The sequence below is a fragment of the Camelus bactrianus genome, chromosome 2 (genome assembly GCF_048773025.1).
Source record: "Camelus bactrianus isolate YW-2024 breed Bactrian camel chromosome 2, ASM4877302v1, whole genome shotgun sequence".
NCBI lineage: Eukaryota > Metazoa > Chordata > Mammalia > Artiodactyla > Camelidae > Camelus > Camelus bactrianus.
Window position 1 is genome coordinate 31,544,342 of NC_133540.1, and position 16,444 is coordinate 31,560,785.

The following is a 16,444-nucleotide window of genomic DNA, read 5'->3' on the forward strand; positions in this document are numbered from 1 at the left end:
AAAACAAAAATGTAATGGCAAAGAGTTTAAGGATATTTATTGGGAAAAACAACTCAGTGAAATGCCTAAAGGGGAGTCAGGGCTGCCTCCATGGGCACGTGGCCTGCACAGTGGCATGGTGCCAGTGCTTACAGGTGGCCTCAGCTTGGTTTGATACTCTCACTTTGTCTTGAAATTCTTAATAGTTTTTAAACAAGGGACCCTGTATTTTCCTTTTGCACCAAGGCCTGCAAATTATATACTGAGTCCTGCTAGGGCTGTTCCCCGACACCCTGGATTGGGGCTGAGAGGAGTAGTTGCCTTATTCTTAGGCCCACGGTTACAACTGCTATTAGTCAACAGTAGACTTGCATGAGGCTCCCAGACAGTGTACTCATACCTGAACAAAAAGTAGCACAGAATTTAGGGTAACTGTTGGCTTCTAAAACAAAACAAAAGGATGAAGAAGAAGAGGAGGAAGGAGGGAAAGGGAGGGGAAAGAGAGGAGGGAGAGGAGAGGAAGAAGAAGGAGGGATAAGAGGGGGAACAGAGAGAGGAGGGAGAGGAGGTAGAAGGAGGGGGGAGGAGAGGAAGGAGGAGGGGGAGGAGGAGGGGGAGGAGGAGGGGGAAGAGGGAAGGTGGTTTTGCAGGGGTAAAATACATGAAAAAGTTCTTCGTAATTTGATATTTGAAAGAGTTCTTGGTCCCTCATCCATACCGGCTGCCTGGAAGCACCCTTCTGTCCACTTATCTATCATCAGATCTCAAGGGAGAGCCCACTGAAGAAATGGACCCAAACACCTAGAGAGAAAATCTGTCTTGGTTCCTATGTTAACTAATATCATCCACCACTGATAAATATGAATAGACACACGAGGAAAGCAAACAATGGGAAATGGAAGACCAAAGTTGAAACAATAATCAATCCTGGAGAAAACAGATAATTCAGGGAACAGAAGAGAATTTTTAAAATTCTAAACTACTCTCAGAGATATTTAAGACAATATTGTGTGATTATGCCAATAGAGCAAAGTCCTAATTCAGACCATATTAGATAATCTACTAATTCTGTCTTCTTCCTCTGGAGACAGGACCTGCTTTCCAGAGCTTTCTGTCCTCCTGCTCCTGTCTGGACTAGTTGCCCCGGCCAGCCGCTGCTCAGCTGTCTTCCTAGGGTGTCTCTTCATTATTAGTCTGGGAAGTCTCTTTGTCTCTCTCCTGTGTTGGAGCCTCTGTTTTTCTCTTTTTTGGTTAACCGACTTGTTTTACTTCAGTCAATCTCTCCAGAGTCTCCCAAACTCTCTTAGGTCATAGTGAACGTTTGGGTGACATTCTCTAGCCTGGACAGCAAAGCCCTCTCTTCCCTTCCAGGAATGGGAGGGCTGGAAATAGGTTTCCGGAGAAAGCTCTTCCTGCTTCTGGGAAAAAAAAAAAAAGGAACGGATTCTAGGAGACCCAAGTTTAACGGATGATCATGGCTCTACTTGTTAGACGTTTACAGCTCCTGTGTTAGAAAAAGAGAAACTAGAACATCTTTGTAGTGGCAACAGGAGAAGAAGGACATAGGTTTAATTGGGAGGGGCTGAGGAAGGGAGAAGTGGGTTCAGAGAGAGGGGTCACTGCCAGAGAAGTTCAAGGTTTTGCCATCGATGGTCCTGGTCTTCATTGGGAGTTTCATGTCGCCGGCCTCAAGGGTCCTGCCAGTAAATTATGTAGTCACTGTGGGTGTGGAAGCAACACTCAGCTGAGTCTCCTCTCTTTGACTCTACAGCGCATAGAGGAAGCTACAGTCTTATTTGTTCCCTACCTCTGCCTGCCAGACAACTATAACTATAAGATCAAAGGAATCCTTGGGCACCTGTTGAGGAGGTCTGTGAGCTGAACTAAACATGGCTTGAGCATCTCAAACTGGAACGTTAGAAGTGGACACTTGTGCTGTGTATACAGAGTAGGGTCAAACTGGGGAATCAATCTCAAGTGACCATGTGACAAGTTTGGCTTCTGTCTTTCTGCACCTGACTTCATCTTCCTCTGCAGCTACTTAAATTCCTAGTGATGGTTGAAAATCATTTTTTAAAGCTTATGATTAGAAGGCAATTTAACCTATTCCAATTTAATAGTTTCATTTTTATGGGTGTGCCTGTATACCCATATTCAAGCAATTTAAAATTCACCCCCCCCCAGAGTTCTTTCTCTCCTGAGGAGTTTCCCTTCCTTCTCCTTATGCCCAAGATGCTGTCTGGGTGTGAGGGGGAGCTTATTTATAGCTCTGGGGCAGGGCTCCCCGCCTAAGTGACGTCATTCTCACTGTTTTCTGTTGATCACCTGTTGAGATATATACTCACCTCTGCAGTGGGTGACTTCTGTCCTCGCTGTACCCACTGCAGAAAGGTTTGTCCCCCACTGGCTGTCTGGCCTGCCCTGTTTACTCTGTGGCCGTTAGTGTCATCTCAGCTCCCTAGTGACCCCAGGGCAAGCTCTGGTCTTGGCTCTTGGCTAGCTTCCATGACCTTCTCTGGGAGCAAGCGGGCACTTCTATATTCTTTCTATGCTACATGAAAAAATATGGGAGACTTGAGGATAGTCAGTACAGTCCTCTCAAGTAGTTCCTGCTTATTTGTCCTTAGCTGCCGCCACTGTGTTGGTCTAGGTCCTCAGACACCCTATGAGGTGGTCTGCTCATGTGTTCCCAATAGGAACTGCAATGCATAAGGGTCCTTTACCACATAGGGCACAATTCACCAGTCTGATGCCTCCATCTTGTCTCCCTTTGCCAGATTTCTGTCTCCATAGTCTACCCCTCAACTGGCTAAATCTTAGGAGTGTGGGGTCGGAGCACTGAACCCCTAAAGAACCGAGGTGGGACATGCATACTGCACCCCCCACCCCCCAGGCTTTCCCACTGCTCAGTAGAAGAGCATGTGTTCTCCCCACTCTGGTGAGTGCTTCTCTCACCATGTCTTCCACTGTGGACTTTTGTTTTAGGTATTCAGGGACAAAAACAATCTGAAGTACTGAAAAGGAGAATGTTCTCGGAGGCACTGAGAATGATTTCTCTCATTACCTCTTTTAAGTCCACTCTTTAGGGTTAGTCCTATAACCTGTTCTGTTGAAGTCTTGGGCCAAGTCCATAGTTTTGTTTTTGGTCACTCTTTGATGGATATAAAGCCCTTTTCCCCCGACAGGAACAATCTCATATCAATAATAAAAATGTGCAGGCCCGGATAATAATCAAAACCCCATACTCTTATCTAATTGTCATTAGATAGGATTCAACTCAAAAATTGTCTCCCCAGGGTGGGAAGGGTATAGCTCAAGTGGTAGAGTGCATGCTTAGCATGCACAAGGTCCCGGGTTTGATCCCTAGTACCTCCTCTAAAAATAAAATGAATAAATAACCCCCAAATAATAATAAATAAGTAAAGTCAAACCTTGTCTCCCCAGAAAGGCCTTCTCTGAGCATCCTATAGTAAAAGTAGCCTCAAGGTGGCCTCCTAGCCATTTTTTATTATTTCACCTTGATTTAATTCACTTAACATAAAATACTGGGGGCTTACTATAGTGCCACCCAGAATTATTCCAGGCACTGGAGACATTACAACAAACAAGGTAGGCTGGGTCCTTTATATAGTAAGAGGGAGCAGACAATAGACAAACTTAAATGAGCAGGAAAAATATCTTTTCGTGATCTGTGCTGTGCAGAGAATTAAAACAAAACAAAACTATAGAGTGAGTGGGTGACTAATTTACATTGTGCGGTCAGGAAAGTCTCTCTGAGGAAGTGACATTTAAGCTGAAATCAGAATAACAACCTTTTACTTGTTGCATACTGAGTAGTCAACAGAGGCAAGCGCTTGTAAGATCATACGTCATACAGCATACATTTTAGATGAGAGGACTTGAGTGTAACCACACAGTGTTCCCTGGAGTGTTGGGACAGCCCAGAGGAATGATGAGTGATCCCAGGCGTGGTCAGAACTTGCACCATTATTTTGCCTGAAACAACTCGTGGTTCAGCAGAATATTAAGTTCCCATGACCTTTCTACTTTTTCATCAATGGAGACTCTGGGATGCTGGCACCAATAATGTATGGCTGTACCAACCAACCACGCACAAAGTATCGTGCAATTTATGGTGCAATTGCTGAATACCCGCAGAGGAGGTAGGAGGGTCAACGTGGAGGAAGTATTGAACTCAGGCTCCCTTCTGCCTGTTGAACTTTGGAAATAAAGCACTCAGTGCCAGGGGAGGAATTAGAAAACAGCCTACCACTTCATAGATTCTCCATGGACACAGAGGAAGGGGAGGTAAACAGGTCAGACTGCTTAAGGGCTGAATCTCCCCCAGGCATCCTGACTGATGGATTTGAAAGACTGAGAAAGACTCTTTAAGGTGGAACAGCTATGAGATTAAGAGATGTTTGTGAAATAAAGGCTTTGAGGCGCAGTTATGTGGGTTGTATGTATCTCCAGCTTGTTGAAAATTTATTTCTCCCCTGGTAGATTCTATAAGAACACATGTAGCAAAATGATTTTGATTTATCTGGGGGAATTTATTGTATAACCGTGATGATTAATTTTATGTGTTAATTTTATTTTTACTTAACTGAGCTAAGGGACTCTCAGAGAGTTGGCAAAATGTTATTGCTGGTGTGTCTGTGAAAGCGTCTCTGAAAGAGATTAGCATTTGGCAGACTGAATAAAGAAGATTGCTCTCACCAGTGCGGGAGGATGTTACCCAATCCCCTGAGAGCTTGAATGGAACGAAAAATGGAGGAAGGGTGAATTTGTTCTCTCTACTTCAGCCGAGACATCCAGCTCCTCTTGCTCTGGAGCACTGGAGCTCCTGACCCTCAGGCCTTCAGACTCCAAGTAGGACTCATGCAATCAGGCCCTGGATTCTAGGGCCTTTGCACTTGGACTGAATTATACAACAGGCTTTCCTGGTTCCCCAGCTTGTGGATGGCAGACTGGGACTTCTAGGCCTCCATCATCATGCAAGTCAGTTCCTGTAATAAGTCTCTTATCTATAGCATATGTGTCTATTCTACTGGTTCTGTTTCTCTGAAGAACCCTGATTAATACGATGGATGAACTGAGGAGAGTGTAACACTACCATCACCAAAAATCAAAGACAGCTTTTCTCTCTTTCTATATATATGGTGTTTACAGAGCAACACATGTTAATTGTAGGGAAGTCACACAGTAACGTTTCCCATTGGCACCTATAACTCGCCTTGAATGTGGATGTGACCCCTCCGACTCCAGCTGGAAGTCAGTCTTCCCTGAATCCCTGTCGCTGGGAGCTGACCTACCTGAAGAGTTCATTCATGCAGTGTACAGTGCCTGCAATTTGCCATTTCTGCTCAGCAGTGAGATAGAAAGGTGGACTGCCTTTGGCCAGGTTCTTCCAGAAGCCGATCTCGAGCCAAGGATTCGGGGGTCAGTGCTTTGTTAAGGTTCAGTCCCCAGAGGAAACCCCAGAGGAAATGAGGGAGTAGAAGGGCCATTCTGGAGACAGTCTGGCAGGACGCAGTGATATTAACTATGCAAAACCCTGTCATTTAGCAGCAATTCTACCCCTGTTTAATATTCCTAGAGAAATCATGCAATGTTCCATGGGGACTCGTACAAAGATGTCCAGTGTAGCTTCTTTGTCATAGCAAAGGACTGGATAAATTAAATGTAAGATTTTGTTTTGTTTTGTATTGTTTTAAAATTTGTGGGGAAGGTAATTAGGTTTGTTTGTTTGTTTGTTTTAATGGAGGTTCTGGGGATTGAACCCAAGGCCCTTGTGCATGCTAAGCATGCATTCTACCACTGAGCTCTACCCTCCCCCAAATGTAAGATTTTTAAGTGTAAGACATTTTATGTTGATAAAATGCTCCACATGTAGGGATTTCCTCCCCTTGCATCCATGGATCATTCATTAATTATTGTTTTGTTTTGCAAGAGCTTTAAACATATAGATATATTCTATATATTATTTTTATAATTTGAAGGGCAAAAATTATGTTCAAAGAAAATAACAGTTTATGAGCGTATCTGTGATTATATCTTTTAAAATAGCAAATATATAAAGAAATGTACTAAAATATGAAAAAAAAAGAAAATAATAAAAATTGAGGTACCAACTGAGCTAAAAATGTGAAAAGGCAGAAAATGAGGAGGAGCAGGATTTATGGACAATATAGCCTTAAAGATGGAGAAAGGAATTGGTGCAGCTGTTCCCTTTCCCCTTTTCTAAGGTCTCAGGGGTTTTCCTTTGGAAAGTCACCTCCTTCCCCTCACCCTCCACCCCCTTCCCGACTGCCCCTCCAAGTGATGGCCCTTTATGGCTTTAAGCTGGTCAGCAGAATTCCGTCCCTCCCAACAGGGTCATCTAAGCCTAATCCCATCAGGTTTCATAAAATAGAAAAAAGACTGGACCCAGGAGTTCAAATTTTTGTCATGCACAAACGTTTGCCCTGAAAAGCCTAAAAGGGCACAAAGGTTCCCTTTATCTGATCACATTTAGTAGATTTTCTCATTTCAGAATATTTTAAAAAACACAAGAACCTAACTGTAGTTAATCCCAGGGATCACACTCTGAGGGAAATAGCGAGCTATAGGTTATGGGGAAATGGCTTAATTCTGTAAAACCTGCGTGTAAATGGAGTGAGTCGGGCTGTGTCCATAGTCCCTGGGGCCCACGATTTGGCTGATCATGTGATATTACGCAGTCTGAGCAAGTCTGTTACTCTCTCCCATCTGGAACACATCTGCCACACAACACCAGAAGCACAATGGTATCCACTGTCATGGAATCCAATTCAAATAAAAGATGATCAATTCCACGTACGTAAATTAGGTAAAGGGGCTGTGGTTTAGGAGCCAAAAGGAAAAAAATCTGTGGAATTCTCTATGTTCCCCTGGGAAGATTCCATGACTCCTCTGATTATATCTAGGTTTGGCATTGCTATTCCTGATTTATTACCCCTAGGAAGAACCACAGAATCTACTGAATAATATAGATGCTAAAAGCTTGGGAAACCCATGAAATATTAGGACTTTGGCTTCATCAAGTTAAGTGACCTATGCCAGCATGCTTCATGGGGAAAGCCTGGCTTTGCAGTTACAGTCTAATTTCCAGTTCTTGATTATTCCCTGATTCTAAGAGCTGTGGCCTGTCTCCTCTCAGTTTTAGAAACAAAAAAGTCGGAGTGTCAGTGCTGACCAGATATAGACACTGGTTTGTCTTTGTTACTACTTAAAGGAGAGTGTGATAGCAGCTTCTCCAATGCAGGATTATTTTAAAAACAAAACAAAACAAAACCACTAGGGTTTTACAATGGGAAGACCCAACTGGAATTTCAGAAAGAATCGACTGCATATGGTGGGCTGTGCCTTGCTTTAACTTTGCTTGTTTGGAGTATGGAGAAAAATCAATAAATGCAGTACCGTGCCAGGTTATGTTACAAACAAAAAGAACTGCAGATTCAGATTCAGGCTTGGAGAGGTCTGGGAAGGCTGACAGTGCATTTTCTTCACTCCACACACGCACAGTGTTTAATACTATATTGTGGACTAATAATACTATTAAAAATAACAGTAGAGTTAATAGGCTAGTAAAAGATTCACATTTGTCTTGGCTATCTGCTGGACTTAATCTCCCATTTGTTTCATTACTGAAATAATTTAAAATTTCCTGGATAGGCTTATTTTTGGATGGAGAATAACATGTATTTACAGACTTAAAAAAAGCTCCCAATATAGAGACAACACTATAATGCTTATTGTAACGCCGTTCTCAGAGCAGTAACATAATTATACTCACTAAAATGATAAGGATTGTTGAAGTAAGAGTCCTTGCTCTGTGTTTACTGGTGTCACCAGCTGAAGTTTAAAGAATTTTGACTACTGTTGTCTCTGTGCCATTCCTGTCCCCTGTGCTGACGGCTACTGAGTCACCACCAAGCACTTCAGTACATGTGTTTATTTATACATCTGGTTTCATGTTCCCAGCAACGAGCATGGTGTAATATGGTGGGTGTTTGCTACATCTGTGTTGAGTGAAAAGATAAATTAAGGGTTGGAGGGTAGGGAAGAAAAGGTGGAACACGGTATTTTTAGGGCAGTGAATCTATCTGAATGATACTGTAATGGTGGATAACTGTCACTCTCCATTTGTCAAAACCCATTGAATGTACAACACAAAGAGTGAACCCTCATGTAAACTTATGGACTTTGGTTAATAATATTATATCAATATTGGTTCCTCAAATATCCCACACTAATACAAGGGGAAGATAGGAGGAACTGTTTGTGAGGAATGAGGGGAAAAGAGGGCATGTGGGAAATCTCTACTTTCCAATCAATTTTTTTTTGTAAACCTAAAACTACTCTAAAAAACCGAGTCCATTAATTTAAACAATGACAAGAGAAATCAAAATATCTTTGATGAGATCTTCCTAGACTATGTGAATTGTAAGCAATGGAAAACCAAATTTAACTAGCGTGAGCACAAAGGTAAATGTGTTGATTTGCTTACTCAAGCCACAGGAGAGCACCAGGGAAAACTAGATCCAGGATCTTAAATGCTATTTTCTCATCTTTGTTACACCCTAGACTGACTTTCTTCATAACGCCCACACCATGGTGGCCCGCACCTCCCTGGCTCACAGCCTCTCTCACCACAGTGGAAAAGGGCTCTTTCTTTCTTTAGTTGTTCTTAGAAAATTCCCCAGGCGATGCTAACCAGCCTCGCTTGGAAATGTGAACACCTTTAGACCATTTATGAGGTAGAGAAACAAGCTCCAGTTTGAGTATGGTGTTTCCAAAAGTGGAAACAAGAGGGCCTGTTGCAGTTACCCTGGCAAGAGACGCTGGTGGCTCAGAAAAGGGAGGTAGAGACAGAAGTGGTCAGATCCTGGAGATATTCTGAAGCTGAGGCCATCAGGACTTACTGAGGTGTTGGGCATAAGCTGTGAAAGAAAGAAGTAGGAAGTGACTTTAAGGTTTCTGCCCTGACCACTCAAAGGATGGACTGTGTTTAACTGACCTGTGATGGTTAGTTTTATGTGTAACTTGTCTGGGCGAAGGGACACCCAGAGATGTCTAGTTAAGATGTTATCTGTAGATGTGTCTATGAAGGTCTTTCTGGGAGAGATTAGCATTTGAACCAGGAGACTGTCTACAGCAGATCTCCTCTCCCCGGTGGGGGGCACCATCATCATCCATCAGTAGAGGGACAATATGGAGGAGGAAGAATGAGTTCTGTCTCTTCCTGAGCTGGGACATCCATCTTCTCCTCCCTGTGGACACTGGTCCTCCTGGGTCTTGGACCTTTGGATTCTGGGACTGACACCAGTGAGCTGTCGATGGTTCTCAGGATTTTGGCCTCAAAACTGGGGGTTATACCATCAGCTCCCCTGGTTTTCAGGCATTAGGACTTGGACTGCATTATATCACTGGCTTCCCTGGCTCTCCAGTCTTATAGATGGCAGATCATTGCATACATATCTCTGCCTCCATGATCACATGGGCCAATTCTCAAAATAAATCTCTTATATCTATCTTTTATATTGCTTCTGTTTCTCTGGAGAACCTGGACTAATAAATTAGCAGAAGAATATGATGGCAGCAAAGGTTAGAGGGATACCAGGAGCTTAGTTTTAGATATAGTATATTTGCTAGCCATCCAGTTGGGATGTCAAGTTGGATAAAGATGAGTCTTTCCTGCAGGTATCCACCTGACATATTGTTTACTGACTGCCATTGTTTATTGTACAACTCCTTCCTCTGGAATACAAGCTCCAGGAGAGCAGGAACTTAGCTTGTATTGTTCCCTGCTATATCCCCAGTACCTAGAAGAATTCCTGCTGCATAGTAGACGCTTAGTAAAATTTACAGGAAAGGTGAATGAAGGAATGAATGAGAGGTTTAAGTGTTCAAGACAACAAAGAAGGCTGAGAAGAAAGTACAGTTGGGAAATATCTGTTTGAAAGTAAAAACTGCTTGCCTGTTCAGTACCAGGGAGAGGTTTGCAACAGGCACTGTGTAACGAATACTTTCTAGATATAACTATGTACAAATGAAGACACACTTGCAAGGCTTCTGTAAACTTTTATTTTATACTTGTGGGCCACTGCCAATGCAGGGCCTTGGCTTCTGGCTCATTTCTACAGATTTACTTAGAAAAATGTGATAAAGGTAGAAATTGGAACTATTCCTACTAGTAAACCATGGTTACTTACTGGTCCATAAATAAAATGCACATGGAAGCCTGTACGGTTATTCAGAAATCTATGACTTTCTGAACTTGTAAAATGCATTTTTTCATATGCAAGAGACAAAGCATCTTAAAAAAAAAAAAGACAATTGTCTAGACAAAATGGTGTGAACCTATGGCTTATATTATAGATATATATCACTGCATGTGATGCACCAGTGGAGTAATGAGATTTGACTGCTAACACATAAAGGGGCCCTGCAATTGGATCGCTGGAACCTGACATCATTTCATACATGACTGCACTAGACTATAGCCCAAGGAGTCAGCTTAGCTACCTTATCATCAGTCATCTTTCTGATGAAGTCCAGTAGAAACATCTGCCCACTTGTCAACCTTATCACCACGTTGAGCGGAGGATTGGGCCAATGTAATGCTTCAAAGTTTAATGACCTTTGTTCCAGCACAGGAAAAAAATACAACTCCAAAGACTGCTTTTTTCAAACCAACCATCCAACCAACCAACCAACGAACCAAACAAACAAAACCCCATTGTCACCCCATGGCTTGTCCTTTTTCATGTTGCCTCCCACATTCCATTTGTAATGGTAACATGGTCACAAGACTGAGGAACTCAGATAGATTAAAACTGACTGAGGCTGGTTGTGAGGAACAACCACCGAGATTCCACTCAGAGTGTGTGCTTTGGCACAACTACAGGGCATGGCTATGAGATTACACAAAGTCCATGCACAGTATCCCACAACATGCATACATCACACACACAAATACATTCCATAGAAACAGTCACAGAAAAACTGGCTGAAAGAAATGGACAGTTGTTTACATATATATTTATATACACACAGTAAAAGGTTTTCTGCTGTACTCACAGTCTGTAAACATTGTGGGAAAGGCCCAGCAGAAGTCACTGTGGGCCTTTTGAAATGATACTCATGTGTGGAGAGGGGGCGGGGGAGGTGCTTAGCTTCATACTGGAAACCCAGGGCCGTGAGGAACCTTCAGTTCATGGTGTCACTTGGGGGTAATTATATTTCACTGACATGATAAACTCAGCTGGCTGCTTTGAAATTATGTTTTGTATACTCCTATGTGGAAAAGAAAATGGCCAAAAAAGTCTTACTGTCGGTTAACATTTTAAGAGCAATCAAGAGCCCGTCAGGTGACATGTATACATGTACATAGGTATGTATACACACATACACATGTTACCATTATCAAAAAAAATCTCGATGAAAATGTCCAAACCTTCTAAGACTACTCAGTCCTTCTCTCCTAGGTGTGCTTTAGACTTCAATGCATTGCACTGAAAGTCTTAAGCCTAGTTAAATGACACATACATTAACGTTTTAGTACATGGTATTGATTTTACATAAAATGTTTTCATTAAAAAATTGGGCTTATGAAAAATAGAACTATTTGATTCAAACATTATTTTGAAATTTAACATAAAAATATGCACAAGATCTCCAATAATGAAACACCATTAAAAAAAAAAAAGAAAACGTAGGTTCTTAAAAATTCTTTGCATAGCTGCTATCAAACTGCCACATGTGGATATCAGTCTGTGCCTTAAGTTCCTGTATTTGTTGTAGCTTGAGACTTTACGTTTTAAAAATAAGCCAGTGATACAAAAAACATTAACCTAATTGCTCACCTGAAGTCTGTTTTACCTCTTCCTTTTTTGGGGGGCAAAATATGTGTAAATATCTCAAATAATCATTTTTAGGCTTCTATGCAGTTAAAAACTACTGGCACTGAATGACATTTCAAATAAAGGTGACTTAAATCCATACTGTATTTGGCCAAAAAAAAAATTCCTTTAAAAATAGAAAACCTTGTCATAATCTCTAAACTCTTCCTGGTGACCAGTTCTTATTGAATATTCTACAGAATGGCCATGAAATCTGGCCATGTACTCAAAAACTCTATTTCCATGTGAAGGTAGTAAATATCCTTCTGGTGTAGCTGAACAATCTCCTTTCCCCCTGACAACTCCCACCATCTTTTAGGGCTGAATATAACATGCAAAATATGTAAATTAGATAAATTAAAGAAGTAAGATTCGTTGAATTTGTGGGTATAAACCAGTCAACCCTTCAATGTTTTGGAAAGCGTTTTTCCGGTGGGTGGGACTGAGTCATGGGAGAAGGATGGAAGATGAGATTTCTGGAGATGCAGTTGCTGTCTGTGTGATTTGTCTTTTTTCCTTCCATTGGATGTGAAGGAATATTGATTAATGTTCCTTAAGGTATTCAGTTGATACTGTCCTTATGGCTGCTCCTCTCTGTGTTATGGTTGTTTTGTTCATGGTTCTTCCATTGGATGCTTGTTCCATTCATGGGGACCGAGGTCATCAGACTTTTAGACTGGTAACAGCAGCAGCAGAGGCAAGACTGGGAGAAGGAACAGACTCTCATCAAGATGAGACCACCAACCTGTTCCCAGCAGGACACAGGCCCACCAACAAGGGGTAACTGTCCACAGGCATTTGAGGTCAGACGTGAGGCTCAGCAGTAATCTAGAGTAGGGAGTTTGTAATCTCTAGGTAGAAGTTCAACTGTCCACTCAAGTGCAGAGCAACAGATCCCTTGTTTCCTGTTTTAATTTATTCAGAGTCAAAGAGGAAGGGAAGGCACTGTTGGCCAGAGGGAGAGGGTTCTGTGACTTGGGGTGGGTGTGGGTGTGGGTGGGAAGGGTGGGGTGGGCGGCTGACTTTCATTGTTGCACACCGTGGCTACAACACACGCTGTGCTGCGTGGCTCTCTGCATTGGGCACCTCATCTGATGCTCCTAACAGCTCTATAGGGTAGGTGCTCTTTTCCTCATTTTATGAATGAGGACGGAGAGACTTAGAAAGGATTATAGGAGGCAGGACTGAACTTAGAACCCAAGACTCTCCCTACTGGACTCTTTCCCCTGGGTATGCTGCCTTTTTTATGGAGATCGGTCAAAAATGTGTTTAATTTCAGAGAGTTTGCACCTTGATTTTCCCTCCCCCTCTAATTCATATGTAAACTAATTTGCAACTCACATTAACTCCAGATTACATAATGTATTAGTTATGACCTGTATTTTAGTCGATCTTTCTTAGGCCAGAATCTTTCTTACAGTATCTCATGACTTGTAAAAATTATCAAGTAGACTTCAAAAACATGGCAGCTGGAACTTCCATACCAAGTTTCACCTATTTCTATGATTCACTGGTTAAGATGTGTCTGTTTCCTTTCAGATTTTAAGTTCCACAAGGGCAGTCACTGGGTTTTTCCTCTCTTCTCTATCCCTAATAATAATTATAAACTCATACTGAGCACTTTCTATTGTCTCAAGCACTTAACAAATACCAGCCCACTGCATTCTGCTTATGAGACAGATACAGTGATCATCTGATTTTTACAGATGAGCAAACTGAGGGAGCAGGAGGGGTACCACTCAGACCCAGGTTAGACAGCTAGCAAGTGCAGAACTATGACGTAAATCAATATAATATGGTTTGCTTCCAGATCCTGCACCTTGAACTCTATGCTATTCTTCCTAATATGTACTATAAGGTGGAGTTAAACATCTTGGTCAAAGATAACAGCATCCAGTTAGGATTAACTTTTTGCCAAAATCATTCCAGGAACTGGAAAGCTTACAGTTCAATAAGACAAACTTGGAGCTTTGGGAGGACATGGGTTGACTTAGCTACAAGAAGGTTTGACCAACAGTAGGAAACTGATTTCAAATTAAATTTAAAAAGTTACATTAGTTCAGATTTCCAGAGCCATAAGCATTCACATTCCTTGAAAAGGCTATTATTAAATATCCTATTAAATCACATTTATCGAGTGCTATCTTAATAACAAATTTATGTTTTATTGAGATTGTGGTTAAAGTCTAAGATAATGGAAGGCATCAGTAGGTTTTATCTATTCTCTTGGCCTAGAGCTCAAATTGGAGTATTTCTTTTTAAAGCACGGTACTAAGCTGGCATGTTATTAAGGTAGTTCTTTTTATTTTAACCTCTGAATATGTTGTTGTCTGAATAGATACTGCTTTTCTGTTATGCTGACAATTTGACCCTCTTTCTGGGTAACAAAATGTGATTCTCACTTGTCTGCTGAAAAGTACAGCTGAGGAAAGTGATATTTACAGCGGGAATTAGCCATGCCTGTTGGCTACTTCATAGACTCCTCTGGTTGTGTTTAAAATGTATTTGCAAAACGTCTTACCTGGAAACAATTTTTAAATTTCTTGCTCACGAAATAAAGAGCTATTGGATTTATACATGAGTTCATGGTTGCCAGGTTAATACCGATGTAATCCATGAGCAGCAAGAAACTGGAGAAAAAGAAAACAGAGTATATAAATTAGAACATAATGTTTTAAAATCTGCTCACTAGCACTTATCTCTAGAATAAGCATTTTTCTTGCCCAGAAGCCATTTCTTATAGGTGGCAGGCAGAAATTTTTTTAAAAAGTCTTTGTTTAAATGGCAATTTAAGTTTTGCAGAACATTTACAGATATACCCACCACTTGGTTAACTCAAACCTTTCTGCACAGACTCAAGAGGGAAGTGGCAAAATGACTAACATGGCTTGCACAAATTTTTGGATTGGTTATGGGCTATGGCAGCTAAAGAAAAATAAATCAACTTTGCAGTTTTAATTTTCAGGGTTAACGAGAAAGTAGACTAGAGGGTTTTGTAAAAGCATTGTAAATGTGAAAATCAGAGAAACTCCAATTTCCTCCTAAGTACGTAAGATTGTACCTAAGTAATTCACATCGGTTCTTGTCCATCTCATCATACACGGTTTTCTTCAAAATACGACTTAAATGAAGAGGAAACCAGCACAGAGCGAAAATCACAACCAAGCAGAACACTGTTTTTGCCACTTCTCGACGCTAAAGGAAAGTGGGGAAAAAAAAGCACCATAAATTTAATGTTTTTCTCTTAGAGGAAAGAGCTACACAAAGGGAAGAAGTCACCTGGGAAAGAATAACTCAAAGAAGACCCAGAAAAACAGGTTTCTTTTGTACAGCACAGGGAACTATATTCAATATCTTGTAATAACCTTTAATGAAAACGAATATGAAAAGAAATAGATGTATGTGTATGCATGACTGGGACATTGTGCTGTACAGCAGACACTGACACATTGTCACTGACTGTACTTCAATTTAAAAAAAAAAAAAAAAGAAGACACACACACACACACACACACACACACACACACACAAAGAAAAAAAAAAAAGAAAAAGGAGACCCAGAATAGCCTGCCTGACCATGCCTCCATCTCTTCAAGATTTGGAATCCAACTTTCTAAGCAAGGAGTTGCTAAGTGATTCTTTTGGGCAGCTGCCAATAAGGATGGCTGGTCCTTAGGGCCAGGACAGAGATTCGATGGTGGGCAGACGTGGGAACTGGCTGAGTTGAGCCAAAACTGTGGCTGAGTCTGTGTGTGTGTGTTGAACATATGGAGGAAAGGGTTAGCCAAAAGCCTCAACAGCAGGTCACTCACCAGCTTTAATGGTGGTAAGGCAGTTCATGATGGAACCTAGCATAAATGAAAATAGACAAATCTACAAAGACGTTTGGAAAACAGGAGCAGGGAACAGAAAAGAAAAAGGAAGAACGATGTGCTTTCTCCATTTCTTGATCCTAGAGAAAGCTGGCACTGGGATTTTTTTTGCTTTTAAAATTCTTTCATTAATGACATGTCGTTTCCAAAGATACATTGTTTGCAAATAGAGGGATGAGGGTAAAGGATTATCAGCCGTAACGATTAGGAAACCTGGGATGTGTTGATCCTGGACTGACTCCAATGGCAGGTTTACATGGTTTTGGGTCTGCACAGGATCAGCAAAACTGTAGGTTAGGAATTATCTGCAACCAGTGTGCATTGTACACAAGTCTTACAGGGGATGCGTTTGGAAGCCCAATGGGGAACCTAAAATGCAACTTGTCTGTAACAGGAATCAGTTCATGTCAAAATAAAACTGATTGAAAACAGGGTTTGGAAGGGTGATGCTGGTTCAACTCGAAGCATACAGCATTAAATATGGGAAGCCTACAACAAACTCACATGATTAATGGAGCTGTTTAAAAAGATTTCAGGGCAATTGTCACAAATTGCTGCTCTAGCCCAAAGAATTGGGGGTTCTTTAATCTTTCACAGTTAGCCAGCTAGCTAGCTTCAGAGAATGCATAAACTGAAATCAAGAGAAATAAAGGATTCCTTTATTTATTA

At 41.4% G+C, this 16,444-nt stretch overlaps 2 protein-coding genes across 2 annotated transcripts in view; one reads left to right on the forward strand and one right to left on the reverse strand.

Moving 5' to 3' along the window:
• TTC29 (tetratricopeptide repeat domain 29) overlaps positions 1–16,444 on the forward strand; it is a 723,881-nt gene that overhangs the window by 41,924 nt on the left and 665,513 nt on the right. The window lies entirely within an intron of this gene.
• Positions 10,068–16,444, reverse strand: part of EDNRA (endothelin receptor type A) — a 62,659-nt gene continuing 56,282 nt past the window's right edge. The window contains exons 6-8 of the mRNA XM_074377740.1: positions 14,965–15,098; positions 14,425–14,533; positions 10,068–12,606 (exon numbers count right to left, since the gene is read on the reverse strand). Of these exons, the coding sequence (XP_074233841.1) occupies positions 12,466–12,606; positions 14,425–14,533; positions 14,965–15,098 (384 nt within the window). The 3' untranslated portion in view covers positions 10,068–12,465. The remainder of the gene's footprint in view (positions 12,607–14,424; positions 14,534–14,964; positions 15,099–16,444) is intronic.